The 22447-nt window shown below is 36.1% G+C and overlaps 1 protein-coding gene across 8 annotated transcripts in view; it reads left to right on the top strand.

The window, feature by feature from the left end:
• Cdon (cell adhesion associated, oncogene regulated) overlaps nucleotides 1-22447 on the top strand; it is an 89966-nt gene that overhangs the window by 42656 nt on the left and 24863 nt on the right. For all 8 annotated transcript variants that reach the window (XR_007344691.1, XR_007344693.1, XR_007344690.1 and 5 more), the window contains exons 8-14: nucleotides 1957-2310; nucleotides 8658-8956; nucleotides 10252-10426; nucleotides 12505-12636; nucleotides 15941-16144; nucleotides 17381-17562; nucleotides 18015-18120. Coding sequence is in view for 4 of the 8 variants with exons in the window: in XM_048796227.1 (XP_048652184.1) it covers nucleotides 1957-2310; nucleotides 8658-8956; nucleotides 10252-10426; nucleotides 12505-12636; nucleotides 15941-16144; nucleotides 17381-17562; nucleotides 18015-18120 (1452 nt within the window). In the remaining 4 variants the exon portion in view is untranslated. The remainder of the gene's footprint in view (nucleotides 1-1956; nucleotides 2311-8657; nucleotides 8957-10251; nucleotides 10427-12504; nucleotides 12637-15940; nucleotides 16145-17380; nucleotides 17563-18014; nucleotides 18121-22447) is intronic.

The following is a 22447-nucleotide window of genomic DNA, read 5'->3' as shown; positions in this document are numbered from 1 at the left end:
CCTCCCTCCCCCCCAGGGCCTTGAGCATGCTAGGTGTCATGGTTTATATATGAGGTGGCCTCCCAAAAGCTCATGTGTGAGAAAATGCAAGAAGATTCAGACGTGAAATGACTAAATGATGAGCGTTATTGATAGTTGTAACCCCAGTGAATTAATCTACTTATAGAGATTAACAGGGCAGTAATTGAAGGCAGGTAGGGTATGGCTGGAGGAGGTAGGTCACTTGGCCTTGCCTTTGGGATTTCTGTTTTGTCCCTGGTGAGTGGAACTCTCTCTCTCTGCTTCCTGGTAGTCATGTCCTGAGCTGCTTTCATCTACCACACTCATCAGCTATGATGTTCTGCTTTACCTTGGATCCAGAACAATGGAGCCAGTTGTCTGTAGACTGAGACCTTTGAGTGCCAAATAAACTTTTCCTCCTCTAAAATTGTCCTTGTCAGGTGTTTTGGTTATAGCAGTGAAAAAGCTGACTAAAACACTAGGCAAGTGCTCTGCATGGAGCATAGCCCAAAGCACTCCCTTTAAAATCTCTTCTAGTCACCGTAGATTCTGTCCAGCACAAAAAGGCAGAAGAGAAATAAGAACCCAAATAGTTACTAATTTATAAGCTGACATGATTGCCATTATACAATATCCAAATAGTTTACTTGATATTATGATCATTACATATCTTATTAGAAATAATGGTATTTATCAAAGTGGTTGGATGAAGACCAATAAACAAGAATCAATTGCCTTTCTATATGCCAGCAACAAACAAAATCAGTTAAAAATTAAATATTTTAAGAAAATATTAGCTCCTTTAAAGCAGACAGTTATATAGGAAGATATACCAGTTAATAGATAGCAAAATTCAGTATTATAGGGTTGTCTTATCTTTCAAAAATTTTTTCTGAAGATAGTATTCCAATTAAAATTTAATCAAAGTATTTTGATGACCTTAGAAACTGATTCCAAAATGAGAGAATATGTATAATCAATATTGATTTTAATAATATATTTTAAAAGATTAATTTAAAATCATATGACTACATTGAAATGAAAATATACTCATTATTAAAAGATACTATTGAAAGTGAAAAGAAACAGTAAACTAAGGGAAGATACTAGTAACCTATATAACTAAACAAAAGAATAGTGTATATTATACACAAAGAACTCTGATCCATTTTCCAAAGATAAATGACACCATAGAAAAATTAACAAAGGCATTTCACAGAGAAGGAAAAATAGGAATTGTATGTAAACACATGAAAAGATGATGTTCACCTTTGTTAGCACTCAGGGATTTGCAGGTCATGACTGGTGAAATAGCATTTTACACTCCCTCACTTTGCAAAAATTTGGAAATTGGACAAGAGCAAAGATATCTTTTGAGTTGATCAATATTCCATGGTAGGCTACTTAAAAATACTGCCCAGAATACCAGTACTAAAAGGAGAGACTTGCTGCCACTTTAATTTAGAAGTATCAATGTTGTTCGTATGGATGATAAGAAATTGTGTATAAATTTTATTTAAAATAGGATTTTTCCCTCCCAGGATTTTTATAATCAGATTATCCCAGAATTGACCATTTTCTTGAAAAGATAGTTTTATATCCTTTGCATCTCTTTTTCACATTAAAGTCTAAAGTTTTGGCTTCACCTCTTGTATTTACCGTGGTCAAATATGTATAGTATCCCTATTGGAAAGCTCTCAATAGATTCCTTATATACAATCCTTTTCTGAAAGGTTAAGAAATATATGTAGGAATGTCTAGAGGCCCACAGTTATGAAAATGTTACTTTTTATTGACAGTCGCACTTGGTAAAAATTGAGACAGGAACCAACCGGAAGGGAAATATCTTTGTTTTAATCATTACTATTATTACATTTCTGTAAAAGGATGAAATTATTTTGCAGCATAGAGACTATAATGTTTCTAATTTTGGTATGTGAATTATTTTTTTTACAGACAGTGGATTTAAGCCAGTTATAATTACTGCACCAGCAAGTGCCAGAGTGGTAGATGGAGACTTTGTGACTTTGTCCTGCAATGCCACTGGAGTGCCAGTTCCAGTCATTCGTTGGTATGGCTCCCACGGATTGATAACCAGCCATCCATCTCAAGTCCTTAGGTCTAAATCTCGAAAGTCACACTTATTAAGACCTGGAGCCCTTGACCCAGTGCCTGTCTACTTCATCATGTCCCCAGCTGGCTCAAGCTCGCTCTCTATTCAGGCTGTTACTCAGGAGCATGCTGGGAAATATATCTGCGAAGCTACAAATGATCATGGCACCACACAGTCAGAGGCATTTCTTACAGTTGGTGAGTTTCCATTAGTATTTTCCTCAGTTGCATAATCTCTTTTTATAGTAAGAGAAAAGGTGATTAGAAATATGTCATTTTAATAAATGCAGCCCCTGTAACAGTGAATGTAGAACTGTATTTTGGAGTATTTTTCCATCTGTGAATTAGATGAATGTCCTTCTCCATTTCTAGTGTTTTTGTTAAGTGCCTGCTTGTCAAATAGTATGGTTTTAGTTGGGAGCAAGCTCAAACTATAACTTGACTTTGGGATTAATGTTTTTAGTTTTCTGAGCTACTGATAATGCTATTGTTGACTTTTTTTAGACAAATCCTTGATAAGTGTAGTATTCAAAGTCTACAGGTTTGCCTTCATTGAGAATACAAACTTATGGTCCTATAAAATAATACCTGTATCTATGTATTTTCCCTATCTTACCCAAAATTACTTTTCTAATAGGATGAATCATAGTATTTATATGCTGCTGTTTTTTATGGTAATAACTTAATGTTACATGATTTTTGAAATATAGGCATGTAGAATGTCAATAGTAATGAAAATTAAGTCAAAGTTAATGAAATTCGAATTCAAACCTTATATCATTGGTTCTTTAACAACTGATTGATCAGTTTAAGAGATTGTTGCCATATTTATCTCTGAGAGTCAGAATATTCAGTTCTGCCTTTAGTGATGGTCAACTGAGGTCCCTGCCCTAGTCTTCTGCATTGAAGGGCTTCCTGTGTTACCTTTCTGTCTGGATCCTCAGAGCCCATGGAGTCAAAGTCAGTGCTTATCCTGATCCTAGAGTCCACATTCTTGTTTCTGGGTAACAGGTCTGGGGCTCCAGAATTTCTTACTTTAATGAATTCACAGTCTGGTTCCACACAGGTCTTTTTTGCCTGTCCTATCCTCCACAGTATAGACCACACCATCAGTGTATGGATGCCATTAAACCAGAGGTGGGGCCAGTGAGTGGTCTTTGGCAGAAGAGTGATGTTTGAAGTGTGCAGAGTTTGGATGTATGCACTCCAATTTATTTTCAGATGCAAATAAGGAGCTTCTAGCTCTGGATGAAATTGGAGATTGGGAGATAAGTGGGGAAGGCCAGTGACTTCTGTTTCTACCTTGGGCTACTCCAGAATGGTAGAGATAGAAATGATGTGGAGTTGAGGCCTGTGGGCTGTTAGAGCCCTGGCTCTGACACACAGAGCTTTGTAATCCAGGGCCAGTTACTGAACTTTTTGCTTTTTGCCTCACCTGTGTAACAGGTGTTGTGAAGGTGTCCTGCTCACAGTAGGATTAGTGTGAGATTTCAAGTAGCTAATACATGTAAGCTTCTTAAAATTATGTCTGGTAACAGAAAGCTTTTCATGAACATCAGTTATTAGGTTATGATAACTATTAACTATTATTACAGGTTTCCATTGTGGTGGTATTTAACGAAAAGAAGAATTAGTTGTGATTTTAGTAACCTTAAGAACTCTCTCTCTCTCAAAAAAAAAAAAAAAAAAAAGAACTCTTAGGAAGGTGCTTGGGTGTTGTATAAATTTATACATATATATGAATATGTATATGCATATATGTGTTCATGTTTATATATCTATTCCAGTTGGCAAAAGTAAAAGTGACTCTGCTTTTACTTTTAGCTTTGTGATAGGTATAATGCAGGAGCTGCTTGGGCAGAATTTAGCAAAACTGATTATTTTATGTAAATATATGAAATAAGGAGACATACATGTCATGGTTGATAGAACTAGATATTTTGTCCAACTTTCTCAAAAATCTGAAGCCCTCAGAAGTTATACAAATTGTTTAGATTAGAAGATCTTTAAGATTCTCCCCTGCTCCAGGATTTTGTGCTTTCCTAAACTATATATATATTGTTATAAAATGGATAACTATAATTTAATAATAACTAGATAGTAACAGTCTTAACCTAATACTTTGTATTTATGTAAAGCTTCTACTGCCAGACATGATTCTGAATAGTTAATGGCTATCACTTTTATGTATAATAATCCCATCAGTAGCATCCTACCTGTGTGTTCTTCTGTTATCTCTTTTACATGCTCTGTAATAATTATTGAGACCTAGCTGAGTTTATTGAACTTGAAGCAGTGAATTAGAACCCACTTTTTAAAAAATAGGAATCTGAGCCTTATTAAATCTAGTGTACTGAGTCATTTACTTTTATTGTGAAGGGAGAGTGAGATGGTCCAAGAAAAAGATGATGCTCTCCTTTCTCTTTTTTTTTTTTTTATTTCCAGGGACCTTAGGTTTATGAGGTCTTCGATGTATATCTTCAAAACTAAAATGGGAGTTGCCCTGGGCTTCCTAAAGTAGTGTGGGGGTGGGGGTTGCTGGTATGCATAGTGACAGTGAGAATATCTTGGACAGATGTGGTTGTATTCCCTATTTAATTAGGAAATTCACTGACATTGCTATAGTTTTTATTCATCTTTTTTTCTAATTCAAAAACCAATCCATCTTAAAAATTATTAAGTGTCTATTCTACTCATTCGTGGAGTTGTTTGAAGATAAATTTAGATAATACATGTGAGAGCATGTATTGCCTGAACTCTGAAAGTACAGGCAATCTCCAATTTACAATGGTCTGAGGTTGCGCTAACATTGAGCTACACACCGCAGCCCTTTTAAAATTTTTTATATTTGAGACAAGGTCTTGCTAAGTTGTCTCAAACTTGAGATTCTCCTGCCTTAGCCTCCAAAGTCCCTGGTATTTCAGGGCATGTGCCACTGTGTCCAGCTGACTTACAGATTTTTTTTCATGATGTGAAAGTGATGTTCATTTAGTAAAAACTCATTTAGTAGAATTTTGCTCTTTTACTGGGTTGTTAATCAGAAGTATGATAATGTCGTGATGGTGGGCAGTGGCAGTGAGCTGCAGCTCACCATCAGCCATTCCATTACAAGGGTGAACAACTGACACTCTATAGAGTACTATGTTGCTTAGCCATTGTATTCAGTAAGTTAAGAGTAATAAATGCATTTCCAGTTTAACTGTATTTTCCATTTCCATGAGGTTTTTGGGTTATAACCTGACCATCAACCTAGGAGCATCTATACTGTTAAGACCTTTAAAATCATATCTAATAACTTGTGAGTGCCCAAGTTATATAATTGGGAACAGCAGAGGTTAATTGGATTCCCTTTTAAATAAGTGTTGTGGAAAAGTTGCATTACACCCTGAATAACAGAAAAGAAATTTTTATATTCTTGCAGTAGACGGGCAGCAGCATATTTTTTTTAATCCCTCTGTATAAATAAAGTGTCATGTAGTGTGGGAACTGTCCTGTGGCCAGATACCACTTCCCAGTGGTCAGCTGCCCAGAGGATCCATGAAACTACTAATGATACAAAGATCCTTCCACATCACCCCAAGCCACAGCAAATTACCTCCAATTGGAGAGTCCATTTCTCTACATTAACAGGCACCAGATCAACCCTGAATGTCCATTGCATGTCTGACTCACTAGGTAAACACAGCCATGCCAGGAGCAATATTTTCAAGTTGTCTTAGTGAATTTAAATAGTATTCTTCTACCTTATTTTCTCATTGACTTCTTGTTTTCTTGATGAAGGATGCTCTGGAATGTCATTTTTTCTCTTTAAACTAACAGAGAACTGACCTTAAAGTTAATCTGGTTTTCTTTGGTTCTCTTCTAAAATGCAGTAGTTCTCCTAAAAACAACCCACCTCTTCCCAGGAATCTGACTTCAAGTGTAGCTAAAACATGTGTTTTCCTCGGTTCCCTTCCTCCACACAGGAGTGAATAACAGGAGACCTTTTTGTTGCCAGTATTAATAGCACTTGAGAGAAAGTAAGCTGTCAATCCTTTGGATTTATTATACTGGCAGATATTTGTATTCATAAACTGCTCTCCTTTTTTTTCACAGCAGCACCACTAACATTCTTCTGACAGCTGTTGTCACTTAGTCTCTCAGAACCTTAATTTCTTCATCTGTAAAGTAGCAGCAAGTATTACTCTTTACCTAAGACTGTTGTAGAATTAAACATCTGGAACAGTGCTTGGCATATAACAGGTGCTCAGTAATTTTTTGAACGTATGAACCTATTTTTTCAGTACAAATAAATTATTTTTACTTTCCTCCGTATAATCTGTATGCTGTTAGTGTACATGGTGGGAGGGGACTATGAAAAAGTGGGAATTCTGGGATATATCTTTGGAGACGAGCTGCCCAGTAGGTAATGCTGTTTAGTACCAACTATTAAGGCTATCTGTTTGTTTTATCTATCTTCAGTTTGGTAGTTTCTTTCTTTTTTTTTTTTTAGAGAGAGAATTTTTTAATATTTATTTTTTAGTTTTTGGTGGACACAACATCTTTATTTTTTATGTGGTACTGAGGATCTAACCCAGTGCCCCACACATGCCAGGTGAGCGCGCTACCGCTTGAGCCACATCCCCAGCCCCAAGTTTCTTTCTTTATTTTGGTGGGTGGGGTACTGGGTTTTGAACTCAGTGATGTTTCGCCACAGAGCTATATCCCCAGCCCTTTTCAAAAATCTAAATTCCTGAGGCTTTCCTTGAACTTGTGATCCTCCTGCCTCAGCCTCCCAGGTCAATGGGATTACAGGAATGTGCCACCATGTGCAACTAACAAGTCTGCATTTTCTCCAAATGTATGTTTTTGGTACTTTTGTCAAGGATCAGATGGCTGCATTTGTGTGGGTTGTCTGTATCTTCTATTCTTTTCCATTGGTCTATGTGTTTGTTTTTATGCCAGTACTATGTAATTTTTGTTACTATAGCTCTGTAGTATAATTTGATGTTACATATTGTGATAAATTTGTATATTGCTTTTGGTAATATGATTGTTTTAGCGATATTAATTTTGCCTATCCATGAACATGGGAAGTTTTCCATTTTCTAGTGTCTTCTTCAATTTCTTTCTTCTGTGTTCTATGATTTTAGGTCTTTTAACTTCTCGGTTGTTTTTTTTTTTTAATGCTAGTGTGAATAGGATTGTTTTCCTGATTTCTTTATCAGCTATTTCATTTTGGTTTATGGGAAAGTTATTGATTTTTGTATGTTGATTTTGCGTACTGCTACTTTGCTGAACATGTTTATTACCTCTAGCAGTCTTCTGATTGAGCTTTTCAGATCTTCCAAGTATAGGATCATATCATTTGCAAACAGTTGATAATTTGATTACTTTCTTTCTTATTTATATTTTTTACTTTCCTAATTGCTCTGGCAAGGCATTCAAGTACTATATTGAATAGGAGTGATTAGAGTAGACATCCTTGTCTTCTTCTATATTTTAGAAGAAATGTTTTCAGTTTTTCCTTGTTCAGTATGATGTTGGTTTTGGGTTTGTCACATTTAGGCTTTATGTTGAGATAAGTTCCTTCTATCTCTAGTTTCTTCACTGTTTTTTATCAGGAATGGGAACTGACTTGTTTCAAAAACTTTTTCTATGTTGGTCTTGTTAGTTCCATTTCTTCCCTCTTTCTTAAAGGTTGTTGTGTTGTGTAGGAGTCTATTGGATGGGGAATCTATTGCTCCATAACTGATACCCAAAGATTAGTGATTTAAAATCACAACCCCTTTGTTATTGCTTGTGATTGTTAATTAGATGCAACTGGGCAGTTCTTCTGCTGGCCTTGCTGGGTTTATAATACAAGTTGTAATCAGAGGGCACCGGGGGCTGAAACAGCCAAAGTAGCTTTACTCACATGTAACACCTTTATGGAGGCACATCTCTGTCTCTGTCCATGTAGCATACACACGGCTAGCTCGGACATGTAGCTAGATTCCCAAGAGCATAAATGAAAGTAGAAGTGTCAGACCTTCTTCAAAACTTGAACCTGGGTTCAGTGCGGGAGGGGACTGTGCATGAGGATGAATTCTGGAAAGTATCTTTGGAGACTTATTTAGCTACCTGGTAGGTAAAATCCTAAATCTTGATCCTTTCTTATTATCACTTTCACTTTTTTCCTGGTGGAATGTGTTGCCCATTGTGTTTCATTTACCAACTGGAGGTGAAACCTAATGTTCTTCAACTTAAAACTTTTGAGTTTAAACTAGCAAATTATTGTTGCAGAAGAGGGAATACTAGTACTGAGCAAAACAAAAATAACATCTTTAAGCCACTCAACTATTCCATCATGCAATTGTTTTTCCAAACAATTCATTTGCTCTCCCCTGAGCAAGTGATTTGCTACTAGAGATTAGATGTTGTCATGAGTGATACATTGACATGTTATCTATTTTAACTTCTAGGACTCTAATTGTGCTAATAATGTCAGTATCACTAACTGGATAGAAGATACTGACATAGTGACTTCATCAAGTTGTCTTGTCTCATTCTCTCTCTCTGTCCAGTTCCTTTTGAAACAAATACAAAAGCAGAAACAGTCACACCTTCTGATGCTACCCAGAATGATGAAAGAGACCAAAGAGATGGTTCAGACTCTGGCTTATTGAGCTCAATTCCAATGAAAATATATCCCAGTGGAGTGGAATCATTATCAGAGAAGAATGCCAGTGGCACCTCCGCCCCTGATGCCCCCATCATCCTGAGCCCCCCACAAACCCATACGCCAGACACATACAACCTGGTTTGGAGGGCAGGAAAAGATGGCGGACTGCCCATCAATGCCTATTTTGTGAAATATCGAAAGGTAACACCTACTCAATTATCACTTTTATCTTCTCACAATATAACCTGTTTGTATACTGTGTTAGTATTATCTTTTACATTTGTGGAAGGGCAGGACACAGAACAACAGTGCTTCCAGAATGATGAATTTGTCATAGATATCCCTCCAGTCATGCTGGATTAACCAGGTTTATGAAAGCAGTAAGAATGACATCTAAATAATTTCCCCCCTAATTGGGATTCTAAACACTCAATAACCACATAGCATTTTTTTTTTATCTTGGGTGCCAGGCTCTATAAACCACTTTCAAAACCATAATTGCATTCCTTGCTAACAGTAGAATACAGTTTATTCAGCAAATAGAGCAGCTTCTTATTAGAAACAGCTGTTTAAATGAAGTCTTCTGGCATAATCTCTGACTATCATTTGCATTTTGGGCTGACTTCTTAATTGTGTTAAAATCTTATATTGTTCCGTCATTTACTTTGGTGAATCTTGGGCCTGTCTCATTCATTCTTCAGATAATGTTTTTCCTTCATGGTCCTCCCTGGGCTTTTATTAAAGCAAAAGGAGTTTTCCTCTCTTTACTTAATAAAATAAACCAACAAAATGTGAGGAGAAATACTCATATTTAAAATCACTTTCTCTCTGTAAGACATTTTGGTATCTATTATTTAATTGTTTAGTTAATGATCATCTGTTATTTTTAATGACTGGAAAAACTAAGGTGATGACACTGAGAAGTTTATCCACGATTTCTATTGTAATGATGCTAAATGAGGAAAGTAAGTTTTGCTGGTAATATTATTCACCCTAAAGCCTCATGCAGTATTTGTTCTTGGTTTCATTAATCAAGAAATAACTGATTGGATCTCTTTTATCTCCTCCAACACATAGTGAACAATTTCAAAACATGAAGCAAGAATGCTAGAAATATATAATTCATATATATATACAAACATTTAATATACTATCTTTATCACATATTTATTCTATGTTTTATGTATTACCAATAATATTACATATGTATTTTTCCATTAATCCAGTAAGAAAGGTGGTATTGTCCCCATTACAGGTCAAAGGGAATGGACTCTGGGAGGGCCAATGGGGCTGGGAGTCTTCTTACAAGAGTTCTTCCTTCTTATATTTCTTAATGTAGAAAGTATTGTGTCTAATTTATTTATAGTACATCACCTCCTCAAACTTCTGTAGAATTAAATGAATTCTAGTTTTTATCAAGTTTTATCTAGTTTATCAAGTTTGATGAAAAGTTCCTGCCCTCTGTCTCCCATTGTTCTGGGATTTCTCTTGAGCAGCTGGACGATGGTGCTGGTATCGTGGGAAGCTGGCACACAGTTCGAGTCCCAGGAAGTGAAAATGAGCTGCATTTAACTGAACTGGAGCCATCTAGTCTTTATGAAGTTTTGATGGTGGCAAGAAGTGCTGCAGGTGAGGGTCAGCCAGCCATGCTCACCTTCCGAACCAGCAAAGGTGAGTATGAATTTCTATTGGAAGAATGAGCTGGCTCTCTTGATGTCCATTTATTAGTAAGAATCCTTCTATATAGTAGAGATTCTTGGATATAAATGCAAGATATAAATTCTTGGATATAAACAAACTCATTGTAGCATCTCTTTTTTTCCTGCCACATTGGGGCAGTTGTGTTATACTAGTCCATCTAATATTCCATAGGTAAATTTTATATATATATCTCAAAAAGGGCCAGTGATACAGTTCAGTGGTAGAGTGCCCCTGGGTTCAGTCCCTAGTACCACCCCTACACACATAAATATATAAATATATGAGAATATATGTATATTTATATGTGTATGTGTGTGGTACTGAGGATTAAACCCAGGGTCACTCTACAACTGAACTGTATCAATGGCCCTTTTTATTTTTTATTTTTATACAGGGTCTTGCTAAGTTGCCCAGGCTGGCCTCTTGAACTTGCAACCTTCTTGCATCAACCTCCCAAGCTGCTGGGATTACAGACATGTACCACTTGACCCAGCTCCACAAATATTTTTGAAAGCTTGTGATACGCAAGGCTTTAGGATAGGTGATGCAGGGAAGACAGAGATGGACATGACAAGAGCCATCTTAGTTGAGCTATGCTTTGATAGGGAAGGTAAGATACATACTTAAATATCAGCAAGACAGAATTTAATTCTGTTCAGATAATATTTACTGAGTACAAAAATAGGCAAAACTCCTTGCCCTCACAGAGCCCATATTTTAGTTGGGATAGCCTTATACTTAAGTTGTAAGTCTTTTTAGAAGGTAGTCTTAACAAGTGAAATGAATTAGGGGACAGATACGTAAAGTGTATAGGGAGGAGTGGTTACAATTTAAGGAGGTGGCCAAGGAAGTCCTCAACTAGTGATAAGTTGCAGAGCAACTTGAAAGAGAGAAAGTAGAAAGTCATGTGGGTATCAGGGGAGAGAACATTTTTAGCAGAGAAGAGCAGGTTCCAAGGCCCCAGGGTGGGGTATGATTATCATGACCCCTAGAAATATCAAGGGGCCACTGTGACATGAGCAAAGTAAGGAGGGGGTGGCTATTATGGAAAGGTGCTCAGGGAGATGACAGGGTAGTCAAATCACACAGTACTCTGTGTACTTTGCAAGGACTTTTTATTTTTCCTCTAGATGAGCTGGAGCTTTTGAGCAGAGCAGGGATGTGATGTGCTAACTGGTGATTCTCTGCTAACAGGGCATGAAGTGCAGGTGGACTGGAGGAAGGCAGGAATGTAGGCAAAGATACCCGAATATGGCAGGTGCTAGGAGATTTCTAAACAGGGTGTGAGAGTACATGGGAAGGTTCGTCCTGTGGAGCAGTTGGGAGGGAAGGCTTGATTGAAGATGCCATCATGGCTGGCCAGGAATCAGTGGGTAGCGATGGGAACTGGGTGGAAGAGTTTTTCAGTTTGTCACTGTAATAAAAGGGAGATCTAAGGATTGAGAAGAAATTATCTATTAGCTTTTGAGAAAGATTGTTCTGTCTAATTACTAAGTGTGGCCAGAAAATAATGAATACTTCTTAAATGCATCTTGTGTTAATTTTCACCATCAGTCCTTAGTTATAATGAGTCTAGCCTATAAATATGGAAGAATAAACATGTATTTCAGTTTTCTTAAAAAGTCACTTGATGTCTCTTTTTGCCTATTGAAATATTGAAACGTATTGTGACCTTTTTCCTGTGGAAAAAATTTATCAGGAGTTCTTTAAAATGAATTTTATTTTAAAATTAAGGAATATGTACAGTTTTTAAAAAAGGCTAATTGTTTAAAGCCTTCACTCTCCTCCTTTGACTTCTTCACAAGAAGACACTTTTAGCTTTCTTTTAAAGATACAAGAAAAAGACAAAGTAATATTTTATCAATTCCTAAGCTCAGTTAAGTATATATAATACAGGTGATAGATTTTGATGCTGTAGAAGATAAATTCATATCTATAGCTATGTGTCAGTTGAGTTTCACAGTACTCTTTTTTTTTTTTTTAAAGTTGTTACCTAAATAAGCTTATGTTGCAGTGGTTTTCGTTTATTTTATTTTAAACCTTCCTAGAAAAAACAGCATCATCAAAAAACTCCCAGGCCTCTTCTCCACCCGTGGGCATCCCTAAGCATCCTGTGGTTTCAGAGGCAGCAAACAACAATTTTGGAGTGGTGCTTACAGATTCCGCCAGGCATAGTGGAGGTAAAGAAAGGAGTCTTCATTTTATTTATTTGCTTATGTGTGTAACTGCCCCATTTCAGGCTTTTGGGAAATGGAAGAGAAATAGAGTGTATTGGTTATTCAAATTATATTTCCACATAGCTCTAATAGGTTCTATTTCAACCATTTTTAACATTCAGGCCTTAAACATTGGCAACCATTGTCATGATTGTTATTTTACCTAAGAAAACTCAGATTCAAAATGTTGTGCTACCAAGTTTTTATAACTCATGAAAAGGGTTTTTTGTCTCTTCTTTAGCAAAAAAATGAAATTTACATTTTAAGTTCTGAAAATCTGAATTATTGTGTGTTTGTGACTTTTCAGAATGTATGGTGGTATAATGTTAAATTATTTTACTGAAAGATAACATGTCATATTCACTGCTATTGCTGTATCTAATTAATCTTAGGATTTTTAAAGTTTTTGTGCAATAAAATATTTAAAAAGACTTCTTTTTAAAATTTAAACTTCATATTTATCAGTGTGCTATGCCTCACCCCCAATATGCTGGGTATCAAACCCAGGGCCTTGTGTATGCTCAGCAAGCTCGTTGAGCACAATCCCAAACCCCCTAAGTGCTTTTTGTGTTTGTGCTAATGCTTTGGGACAGTTAGGGAAGATTTCACATTTCACTGCTGAGCTCTTAAAAGTTTGTGGATATCTCTCTCATGTTTTTATACTTTTCCATGAATTTGTCTCAGACAAAATGAGGTCAAAACACTTTGACTCTGTCGTCAATATCATGAGCCTTGCTTTCCTCAGTTCTTCTACCTCAGAGAAGGCACATTTCCAATATCTTAAGTAGATTACTCATATGGGTATCACCTTTATGTGACTAAAGTTAACATTTGAAAATCAAAAACTTTATTTATTTAACAAACCCTGTGGAAGACACTTTGCTAAATGCTAGAACAGCAAAGAAAAAAAATAATCCTTGCTTTCAGGGAGTTTATGGTGGATGATAGAGATACCTAAACCCACACTAACGAGTGGATGAAATTAACAATGAAGCTCGTAACAACAGAGTAGGTAACATAGACAAGCCAGGAACAACAATTTTGATTTTTTCTGCTTGAAATTATATCTGTGGTCACAAAAGAAATACTCATCCTCCTCCGCTTACAGAGGAGGATGAATAGCAGCAAGAGAAGCTCTTTAGCAACCTGAGCTAAGCCTCAGAGGACAAGAATGACACAGTGAGGTGAAGAAACAGGAAAAGAGGTTCTACGCAAAGACATCTCCTTGTGCAGAGATGGACAAATGACAGGCTTCATTTAGAGATAAGAGATCTTATTTACTGTGACTGGTTGCCTGAGGATGATGCAAGTGTCGGGGAGACAGGTAGGTGCCAGGTGCCTTGTATGACACCCTAGTTTATCTTTCTCTGGGAGCTAAAGAACTAAAGGATTTTAAAGATGGAGAGGGAGGAATGGCAAAAGGTAAGGTTGGAAAAATAAAGACGATGGTAACAGTATGAATGAAGAGGAGGTCACGTGTGTGATTAGAGGAAGAAATCATCATTGAAGGAGGGAGAGAGATGGTGATTTGGGCTTGGGCAACTAGGGATCATTTACTAGTGTGGCTAATAGGAGATTATGGATTCAGTTCTAAAAGTCCTGAGTTTGGAGTTATCCAAGCAGAGAAAACCCTAAGAAATGACTTATTTGATCTTTGTAATAACTAATGAGGAAGGTAGCTTATCCATTTTATACGTTAGGAGATGAGGCTCCGGGAGGTCTAGCAGCATGCCTGAGGTCATACAGACAGAGCTGCTATTCAAGTCCATATCTTCCAACTTGTTAAAAGTCACTTGCTGTTTCTTTTAGATATGAAAGATATCTTTCTCTATAGAGGTATTTTCCCCAGTAACTTTTTTTTTCCCTATTTGATCCTTTGGTATTTGGTGAATTTGAACCGCATATGAATCAATGGGAAAAAAGTCATTTGGTGGTCTAGTATTTTTAAGAGATTCACTAACAGTTCTATTCATTCTGTTTTCATTGCTTTCTAATTAAAAGGAATACAGTAAGTATTAAAGTTGCCTGCTTTGAATATATTCCTCTTTTTATCCCTTAAACAATGTTTTTAAAATTCTGTGGTTTTCATATAAGTACTGTGTTCAACATTATTTCTTCTTTCTTATGTATTTGGAATGAGGATTGAGGAGGTGTTAGGATGGAAGTATTTTGTGACTTAGGCTAAAGAGGCAGGGCTCCCTTGGTGGATTTGCCGGAATCCAGTCATCATGGCCCAGAGTTGCCCCTCCACTTTCCAGCTTTAGAAACTTGGTTGTCATTATGCCAAAAGATCATTGGTCTCTTGAGAAACAGCTCACATTTACAAATTTCACAGTGAATATGACTAATGTAAACTAGAATGGCAATTTAATAGTTTGCAATGTAACTGTCATACAAGCCTGATCGTTTCTCTCAGCATCCTTCTCTCATGGGAACCAGGTGGGAAGCCAGTTACATGACCACCAAATTACCTGATCAGTGAGATAAGTTAGGTACATGATTTAATCCTGCAGTTTCTACCTGCCACAGGTAGAATTTGAGGACTTCCAATTTGAGGACTAGGGTATATTGAAAGCTACCCCAAATTAGTTCCCTGGCCCCATTTTCTTCATGTTCGGGGGGATCGTCTTTCTAATAGCACCTTTCTTTGGTTATATATCTTGTCTTCCTGCTTTCATCCTGAATAACATTCTCCCCAGCCACTATTATTAGTATTGATTTTATAATCAAATTTTATCTCTACTTGCTGCTTGCAGTCTGTATTTTGGAATAGCTCATAATCTTGAGGTATATTAAAATAGGATATAATAGTAATAGTTAATATAATACCCAGCAGGTTGCTGAATATGTTTATGTAATTTAGGTGGATAAAGAAAAAATATTTAAATAAGATAATTCATAATTGTGAGAATTATGAAAACTGTAACCAAAGACTTAAAGCACCGAATAATAATTTTTTTTATACATTGTCTTGGTCATGAATCTAAAATACCATAGTCAAAGTTATATTCATTAACTTAGTCTTTCAGAGCTAATTATCAAGCCTACAGTACATTTTACTTTTCTTTTCTACATCTGATCATTTCATTTCCCATTCACTTTTAAATGGGAAATGGAACATAGCCACAATAGTATGAACTCTGGCAAAAAAAGTTTAGTGAGGAACCTTTAATAACATGAGATTTGAGATTTATTCCTTTTAATTTATTTGAGTTATTCTTGTCTCTAACACTGTGGGTTATTGTGGAATGAATGTTTCCATTTTCAGTTCCAGAGGCTCCAGATCGGCCTACCATCTCCACTGCATCAGAGACCTCTGTGTATGTCACTTGGATTCCCCGGGCGAATGGTGGGTCTCCAATTACTGCCTTCAAGGTGGAATATAAGAGGATGAGGACTAGCGATTGGCTGGTGGCAGCTGAAGATATCCCTCCCTCCAAACTTTCTGTGGAAGTTCGTAGTTTAGAACCAGGTAGTAATATTCAAATGTTTTCTTTCTTTTTTAACCACCAGTGCTATTTAAACTTTATTTAAATAAAGATTTTTAATAATCTTGTGGGTTTCTTTTCTAATTGTTAAAATAATGAATGCTTGTTGTCTTTACTTCTGGGTTTTAGATTGTTGCTGTTTATTTGCCATTGGAAATAATGTTGTGATTCATCTTTCTATGTATGTGTTTTGCTATGATAGACTGTTATAGGAAGAAAATCTTGCTATTTCATTAAACTTGTTTGATTAGATGTTGAATCTCAGCACAGTTATACTCAGTATACTTATGAGACCATAAACACTTCTTCTATAAATTTTGTTTCATCAGAGGATTTCCTCCCTACCCCCCAAATCTTGAGATTATATTAAAGAGATTAAGCCATAAAAGAGATAAAAATTAAGGCAGTATTTGTTTGGATTCATGACAATTTTCACTTCTGGACTTTTAAATGTACACTAGTAGGAAATGCCTGTGTTTGTCTAACTGTGTTTTGTGAGGAATGTAGGAATCCATCAGCGTAGTCAGGAGAATGTAGCTTTTTAAATGTGGTTGTGAAGCTGAGTAACATTTCAGAGATTGAAAATATTATCTTCAGAAGCCCAGTGATTGTTTTTGAGTGATTAGGAAACTCGGTATTAGGATATTGATTTATTCTTTAGGTTAAAATTTTTAAAAATTCATAACCCTTAGAATTTGTAATATCTTCTTCCCCACAAATTCCTTCTGTGATCATTTAAATCTGCTCCTCCTTATTCTAGTACCTTTGAAACCAGAATGTCATCTGCTGTTACCCACATGGTGCCTGTTTATAAATGTTAAATTTTGGCTAAGTTGTTTCTTTCATAATGAAAAGAACCTGGTGTTGAGGATAAATACTTCAACTAATCCTGCCTCAGATGGGTGTGACTTTGAGTGGGAAGATGAAGAGTGAATGTCCCTTTTCCTGTTCTCTACCTGCTCCTTCTATGTCATTAATCTTCCACAGCTTTGGTTCTTGGCGACTCTATTCTAATAATGACTTGAAATCCTGAACCCAGGGTATAGAACAACCCCCTGCAGTTGATTGAAATTGGCAAGTGGGCTGAAATTTGTTTTCTGTGCCAGCATCAGAGTGTGTCATTGTAGTTAGGCACTTAAGCACAACTGCCATAGTTTGAATAGTCTGCCTTCAGATATGGCTTTTTATGGTTATGGGTTGTTTTTGTTTTCCCCCCAAAGGTTCAACGTACAAATTTAGGGTCATTGCCATCAACCATTATGGTGAGAGTTTTCGAAGTTCGGCTTCTCGTCCCTATCAGGTGGCTGGATTCCCCAAACGTTTTTCCAATCGACCGATAACTGGACCTCATATCGCCTACACAGAGGCTGTTAGTGACACACAGATCATGCTAAAGTGGACGGTACATAAACATCTTCTCTAATGAGAATATTTCCTGGTTTGTTTCTGTTAACAATTTAATATTCTCATGATGTGAGCAACAAATGGTTTAACCTTAAGTTGAGGGGAAATTGAAAGCCATCAATTTTTGTCTAAAGGCACATGGTCTAAGAGGGGTGTGGCTAAAAATAAAATTAATGTTTCCACATCTCTTATCCAAGTGTTGCTAACCTAATTGCCATGTTATGCCTTTGAACCTAGTGAAGTGCATACTGGTTTGGTTTTGTTTGGTCCAGCATTTGGCTTACTGCTCTTATTACCTTTGAAAACCTTTGAATTAAGTTTAAAATGGCCATTAAATATGCTTGAAAAATGAAGCTATATTACCATACTGGTAAAGAAATCTTAATAGGTATGACAGTTAACATTCTTTTTGTCTTTGACAATTCTTTACTACTTCTTCTTTTTTTTTAGTACATTCCATCAAGTAACAATAACACTCCCATTCAAGGATTTTATATCTATTACCGACCAACAGATAGTGACAATGACAGTGACTATAAGAGGGACGTTGTAGAAGGTAAGTCCCACTGGCAAACTGGAGTGCCCATGAAGGAACTTTGAAGGTACAGGGCTTATAAACATGAAATGCATCATCACAAGTTAGGATAGAATAAAAAATGAAATTGAATATGTGCTATTATTGTTGAATTTGTTTCAATTTTTCCAGTTTATTTATATAGTACAAAACATATTCATTGTAGAAACAGTTACAAAAGTTAGGGGGGAAATATGATTTTTCAGTAGTTCATCTGAAAAAGATTTTGATTTCTTTTTTTCTCTAAATGACCAACAATCTGTGTATAAATCAGTGGCAACTTCTATCTACATTTAAAAAATAATGTCTCAAACAGTTTCTTTGTCTGTACCAGAAATATCACATCTTAAGCACATTATCTACTTTTGGAGATACTAAGAAATTGGAATGCATGTAGAGAAAAAAAAGAAAGCAGACACAATGGTGAAGGGTGTCAACACTGCTTTTGTAGTATTTAAGACAAAATTCAGAATTTCGCATTCAGTTCCTGCCTCCGCCTTCAGCCATGTCTCCTGCATCTCTCCCTTCCTCATTGGATACCCACCACACTTACCTTCTTTCTGCTTCCTCATGTGCACCAACATTTTTCTTGTCTCAGGACCTTGGCAGAGGGTAGTTCCTACCACCTACTATACCACTGTCCCCACGCTTTACCAAGATATACCCACTTTTTTCTCTGGGGTGTTTAAATGTTACTCCCTCAGATAAATCTTCCCAAAAGTTCTGAAATTATTTGCTTAATGTTTGTCTTCCCTACCAAATATTAACCTCCCTGTGGACATGGGGCCCCTTCTCTCACTGCTCTGTCCCCAGTCTTTACAGTGGTGAGGTGCTCAGTATTGAATGAATGAAAGATTATAAATGGAATCTCAAAAGAACAGTGGACTATCTAGTGATGCTCAGAATGGAAAAAAGAAGACCGAGAGAAGCAACACAATAGCTGTCTTCATGTATTTACTGTTATGTGGAAGAGGAGCTAAGTCAGTTGGGGGATGGGAGGTTATAAGGAAATAATGTAAGAACTTTCTAACATAACATGTCTAATGTAGATTTCCTCCCTAGCTTCGGAAGTATAGAAGCTGGATACCTCTCTCTTTCTTCCTTCTTTCCCTCCCTTCCTTCCTTCTTTCTTTCTCTCTGTGTGTTTTTATGTGGTGCTGGGTATTGAATCCAGGGCCTTGCACATATTACCAAGTATTCTACTATTGAGCTGCACCCCAGCCTAAAGGTGCCTAATTCTTAGTAATATCTTGGATAGGTTTCTTGCTCTGAGAGGAGGTCTTTTTTCACTCCCAGATTCTGATTCTTTGAGATATTAAATTTCTTGGCTGAGAGTGTAGCTCAGAGGTACAGTGTGTGCAAAGTCTTGGGTTCGATACTCAGCATCAAATAAGAAAAGAAAAAGAAATATTAAGTGTTTTAATGAATCATGTCAGAAAATTGTCCTAGGCCAAGGTTATTTTCCATGACTTGTTGACATCAAATGTCAACATATAGTTTTTGTTACAACAAATTTCTTTTTTTAAAAAAAACTTTTTGTTCTTTTTAATTATACATGACAGTAGAGTGTATTTTGGCATATCATACATACATAGAGTATAACTTCCCATTTTAATGGTTTACATGATTTACACTGGTCATGTATTCACATATGAATATTGGAAATATAAAAAATTCCTTTAAATATGCTGTATTATATTTCTCTATGGTCTCATTCTTTTTAATATCTATCCAATGGAATTTTGTCATATAATGAAAAATTTATGATCTGAGCTCTTATACTTGGCATATAGTAGGTGGATGTTGAATCATTTTTAAATGAAGGAATGATTGTTTCCCTTCTGCCATAATTTGTAGTGGCAAAGCTGTTCTGTGCCTTTCGAAGTTAAGACTGTAAAGGTCTTGAGGGAGAGAAGGGGCTGGAAGGAGCATGGAGGGACATTGGTGATGTCAGCAATGTTCTTTCTTGACTGGGTATTGGCTGTGTTCACTTTGTGAGCATTCATTGAGATGTACAGTTATTTGTAACTTTTCTGTATGCAGATTATATATATCAACAAAAAGCCTATTAAGAAAGAAATAGTAAGAATTTTGATGTTCTGCCTTTTGGTCTTATCTAAGTCTTCCTTTTATTTAACTGGATTATGGGAATGAAAAGTCAGATTTTTATTTAAATATTTTTTTTACAGTAAACATTTGTTTATGAGGTAGCTCTGAATAGTTTAAGACAAATATAAATAAAATGAATATCCATTTCTGTCTATTTCAGTGTCCACTTCTCCCTTCCTAGTTCTAATACTTTATTGGAATATCTGCTGGTATAAACAGTTTTTAAACTATATTCTCTAGGCGAATCTTTGAGCCTTAACAAACTTCTGTGATGTCATTGTTGAGCGTGGACTTGGAAATTAGTTCAACAAAAGCTTTGTGTCTAGTATAGTGTCTGCAAATGTTGAATTTTTCCTTATGGTTCAGGAAGAACTGTTTATAAATGTAATATATTGAGCAGTTAGATGTTTAAGTGGGCTTCACTGTGCTGTGTAATTTGCTTATTCCTATTTTTGAGTTTATACATTTGAAATTCTTTTTGTGGTATTTGGAACCATTGGTTTGTTTTCCTAAACCCAGTAACAAAAATACTCATCATTTGGACTTAAAATTTTTCTTTAAAACTTTTTGATTCTTACACATAATCAAAAATTTAAAACTTAAGCTTTAAAAAAATTGAAGCAATTAAATTTAAAAAAACACAGTACAAGAACAGTTATTTTATTGAAATTATCCAACCTTCCGAATTAAGTTTCACATTTAGGTAAACTATAAATGTTTCCAGCATACCAATGCTTTTAGGCTGAATATTTTTATCTTGTTGAGTTCCAAGTAAATCATATCTAAGGTCATTCTTTTAAGTCCGTGCTTTTCTTTCTCTGTGGAAAGTCCTTACCTTTTATAAAACATCTTTTGGGAAAATAAAGGATAAGTGCTCATTGATTGGTTATAAGCCAATTAATGTGCATCGTTGTCTTATTCATCAATGATTAGTAGATTCCTTATCTTTGCTGATAATTCCTAAAATTTTAGCCATTGGAGGAATTTGTGTAACAACAGAACATGAACCTAACAGGATAGATATTATTTTAACTCTTTTCTCTTAGTTACATATCAGAAACCTAGTTTGATTCCATTTGTACTAGTGCTGTGAAAGGAAAATTTCAAGTCTAGGTTAGTAATTATTCAAGAGAATGTTTATAATAGGTGGGTATAGGACCAGCTCAAGAAAGACCTATGGCTAGAGTAAAAATATAAGCCTTTTGGGAAGTTTTTAGATTTTAAAAATAAGTCTATTCCAGTTTCAAACAGTTTGGGGGTAAAAAAAATTGGGGGGAACAGCTCTCTTTACACTTATAGACAGGGCATAGAATTCCTCACTTCTTGAGCCTTCAGAGACCCTTGATCCTAAAACAAGCAGATTTTCTTCTTTATAAAATGAGTCTATATGAGAGAGGGATCGTGTATTGGTGACTGGGAGGGGGATTGCACTTCCTGATTGAAATGTTTTTGTCTGTGTTGCATTAGAAAGGAGCCTGTGATACTGGTCCTGTCAGCCAAGTGGATTTGAGTTGTGCATGTGGTTTTGTTTTGTTTTGTTTCTCTCCTTTAATTAATTCTTAAATCAGTTGGTGGTATACTTGAATTTCTAAGAAATAGTGGAAACAGTTTGAAGAGTGTTTTCTAAGAGGGATTAAGAGTGCTCGAAGAGTTAATTAAATCTGGCAAAAGTGTCCCTGTTTATGAAAGTTTGTCACAGGCCCATGGAAGTGAAAATGGAGAGTGATTTATATTGGAGTGTTCAGTTAAGGAGTGTTTCTAAATGAAACCTTGGCTGTGTGCCATGGATAACAGAATCATTCTATTAGAGATACTTGTGTGGTTTGGAGACCCGGACTCAAAGGGAAAGTGGCTTTGAGAGCAGCTGCTGAGAGTTTCCCATACTAAGTTTTGCTTTTTGTTGACTCTGTGCAATTTATTAAGGTGTTTCTTTATGAATCAGTCCATGGGTTGTGTCCATGACAATGGACATGAGAGTTTCTCTGAGGCCTTTCTTGAAACTGATCACTTGTTCTGGGTGGTACACTGTTTGCTTATCTCATATGTAGTGCTGCTTTTTGGTGGTGGACGTAGTGGATTGACTTTGGGGCTAAAATGTAGGCCAAAGGACTTGAAATTGTCTTACCTATGCATGAGGTTAATGTGTATTTTATGAAAGACTCACCACTAATTGTTTTTATTAAGACAAGTATTGTCAAAA

Source organism: Marmota marmota, unplaced genomic scaffold, assembly GCF_001458135.2.
Source record: "Marmota marmota marmota unplaced genomic scaffold, marMar, whole genome shotgun sequence".
Lineage (NCBI taxonomy): Eukaryota > Metazoa > Chordata > Mammalia > Rodentia > Sciuridae > Marmota > Marmota marmota.
Note: the sequence above shows the minus strand (reverse complement) of the source record. Positions and strands in the feature narration are given on the sequence as shown.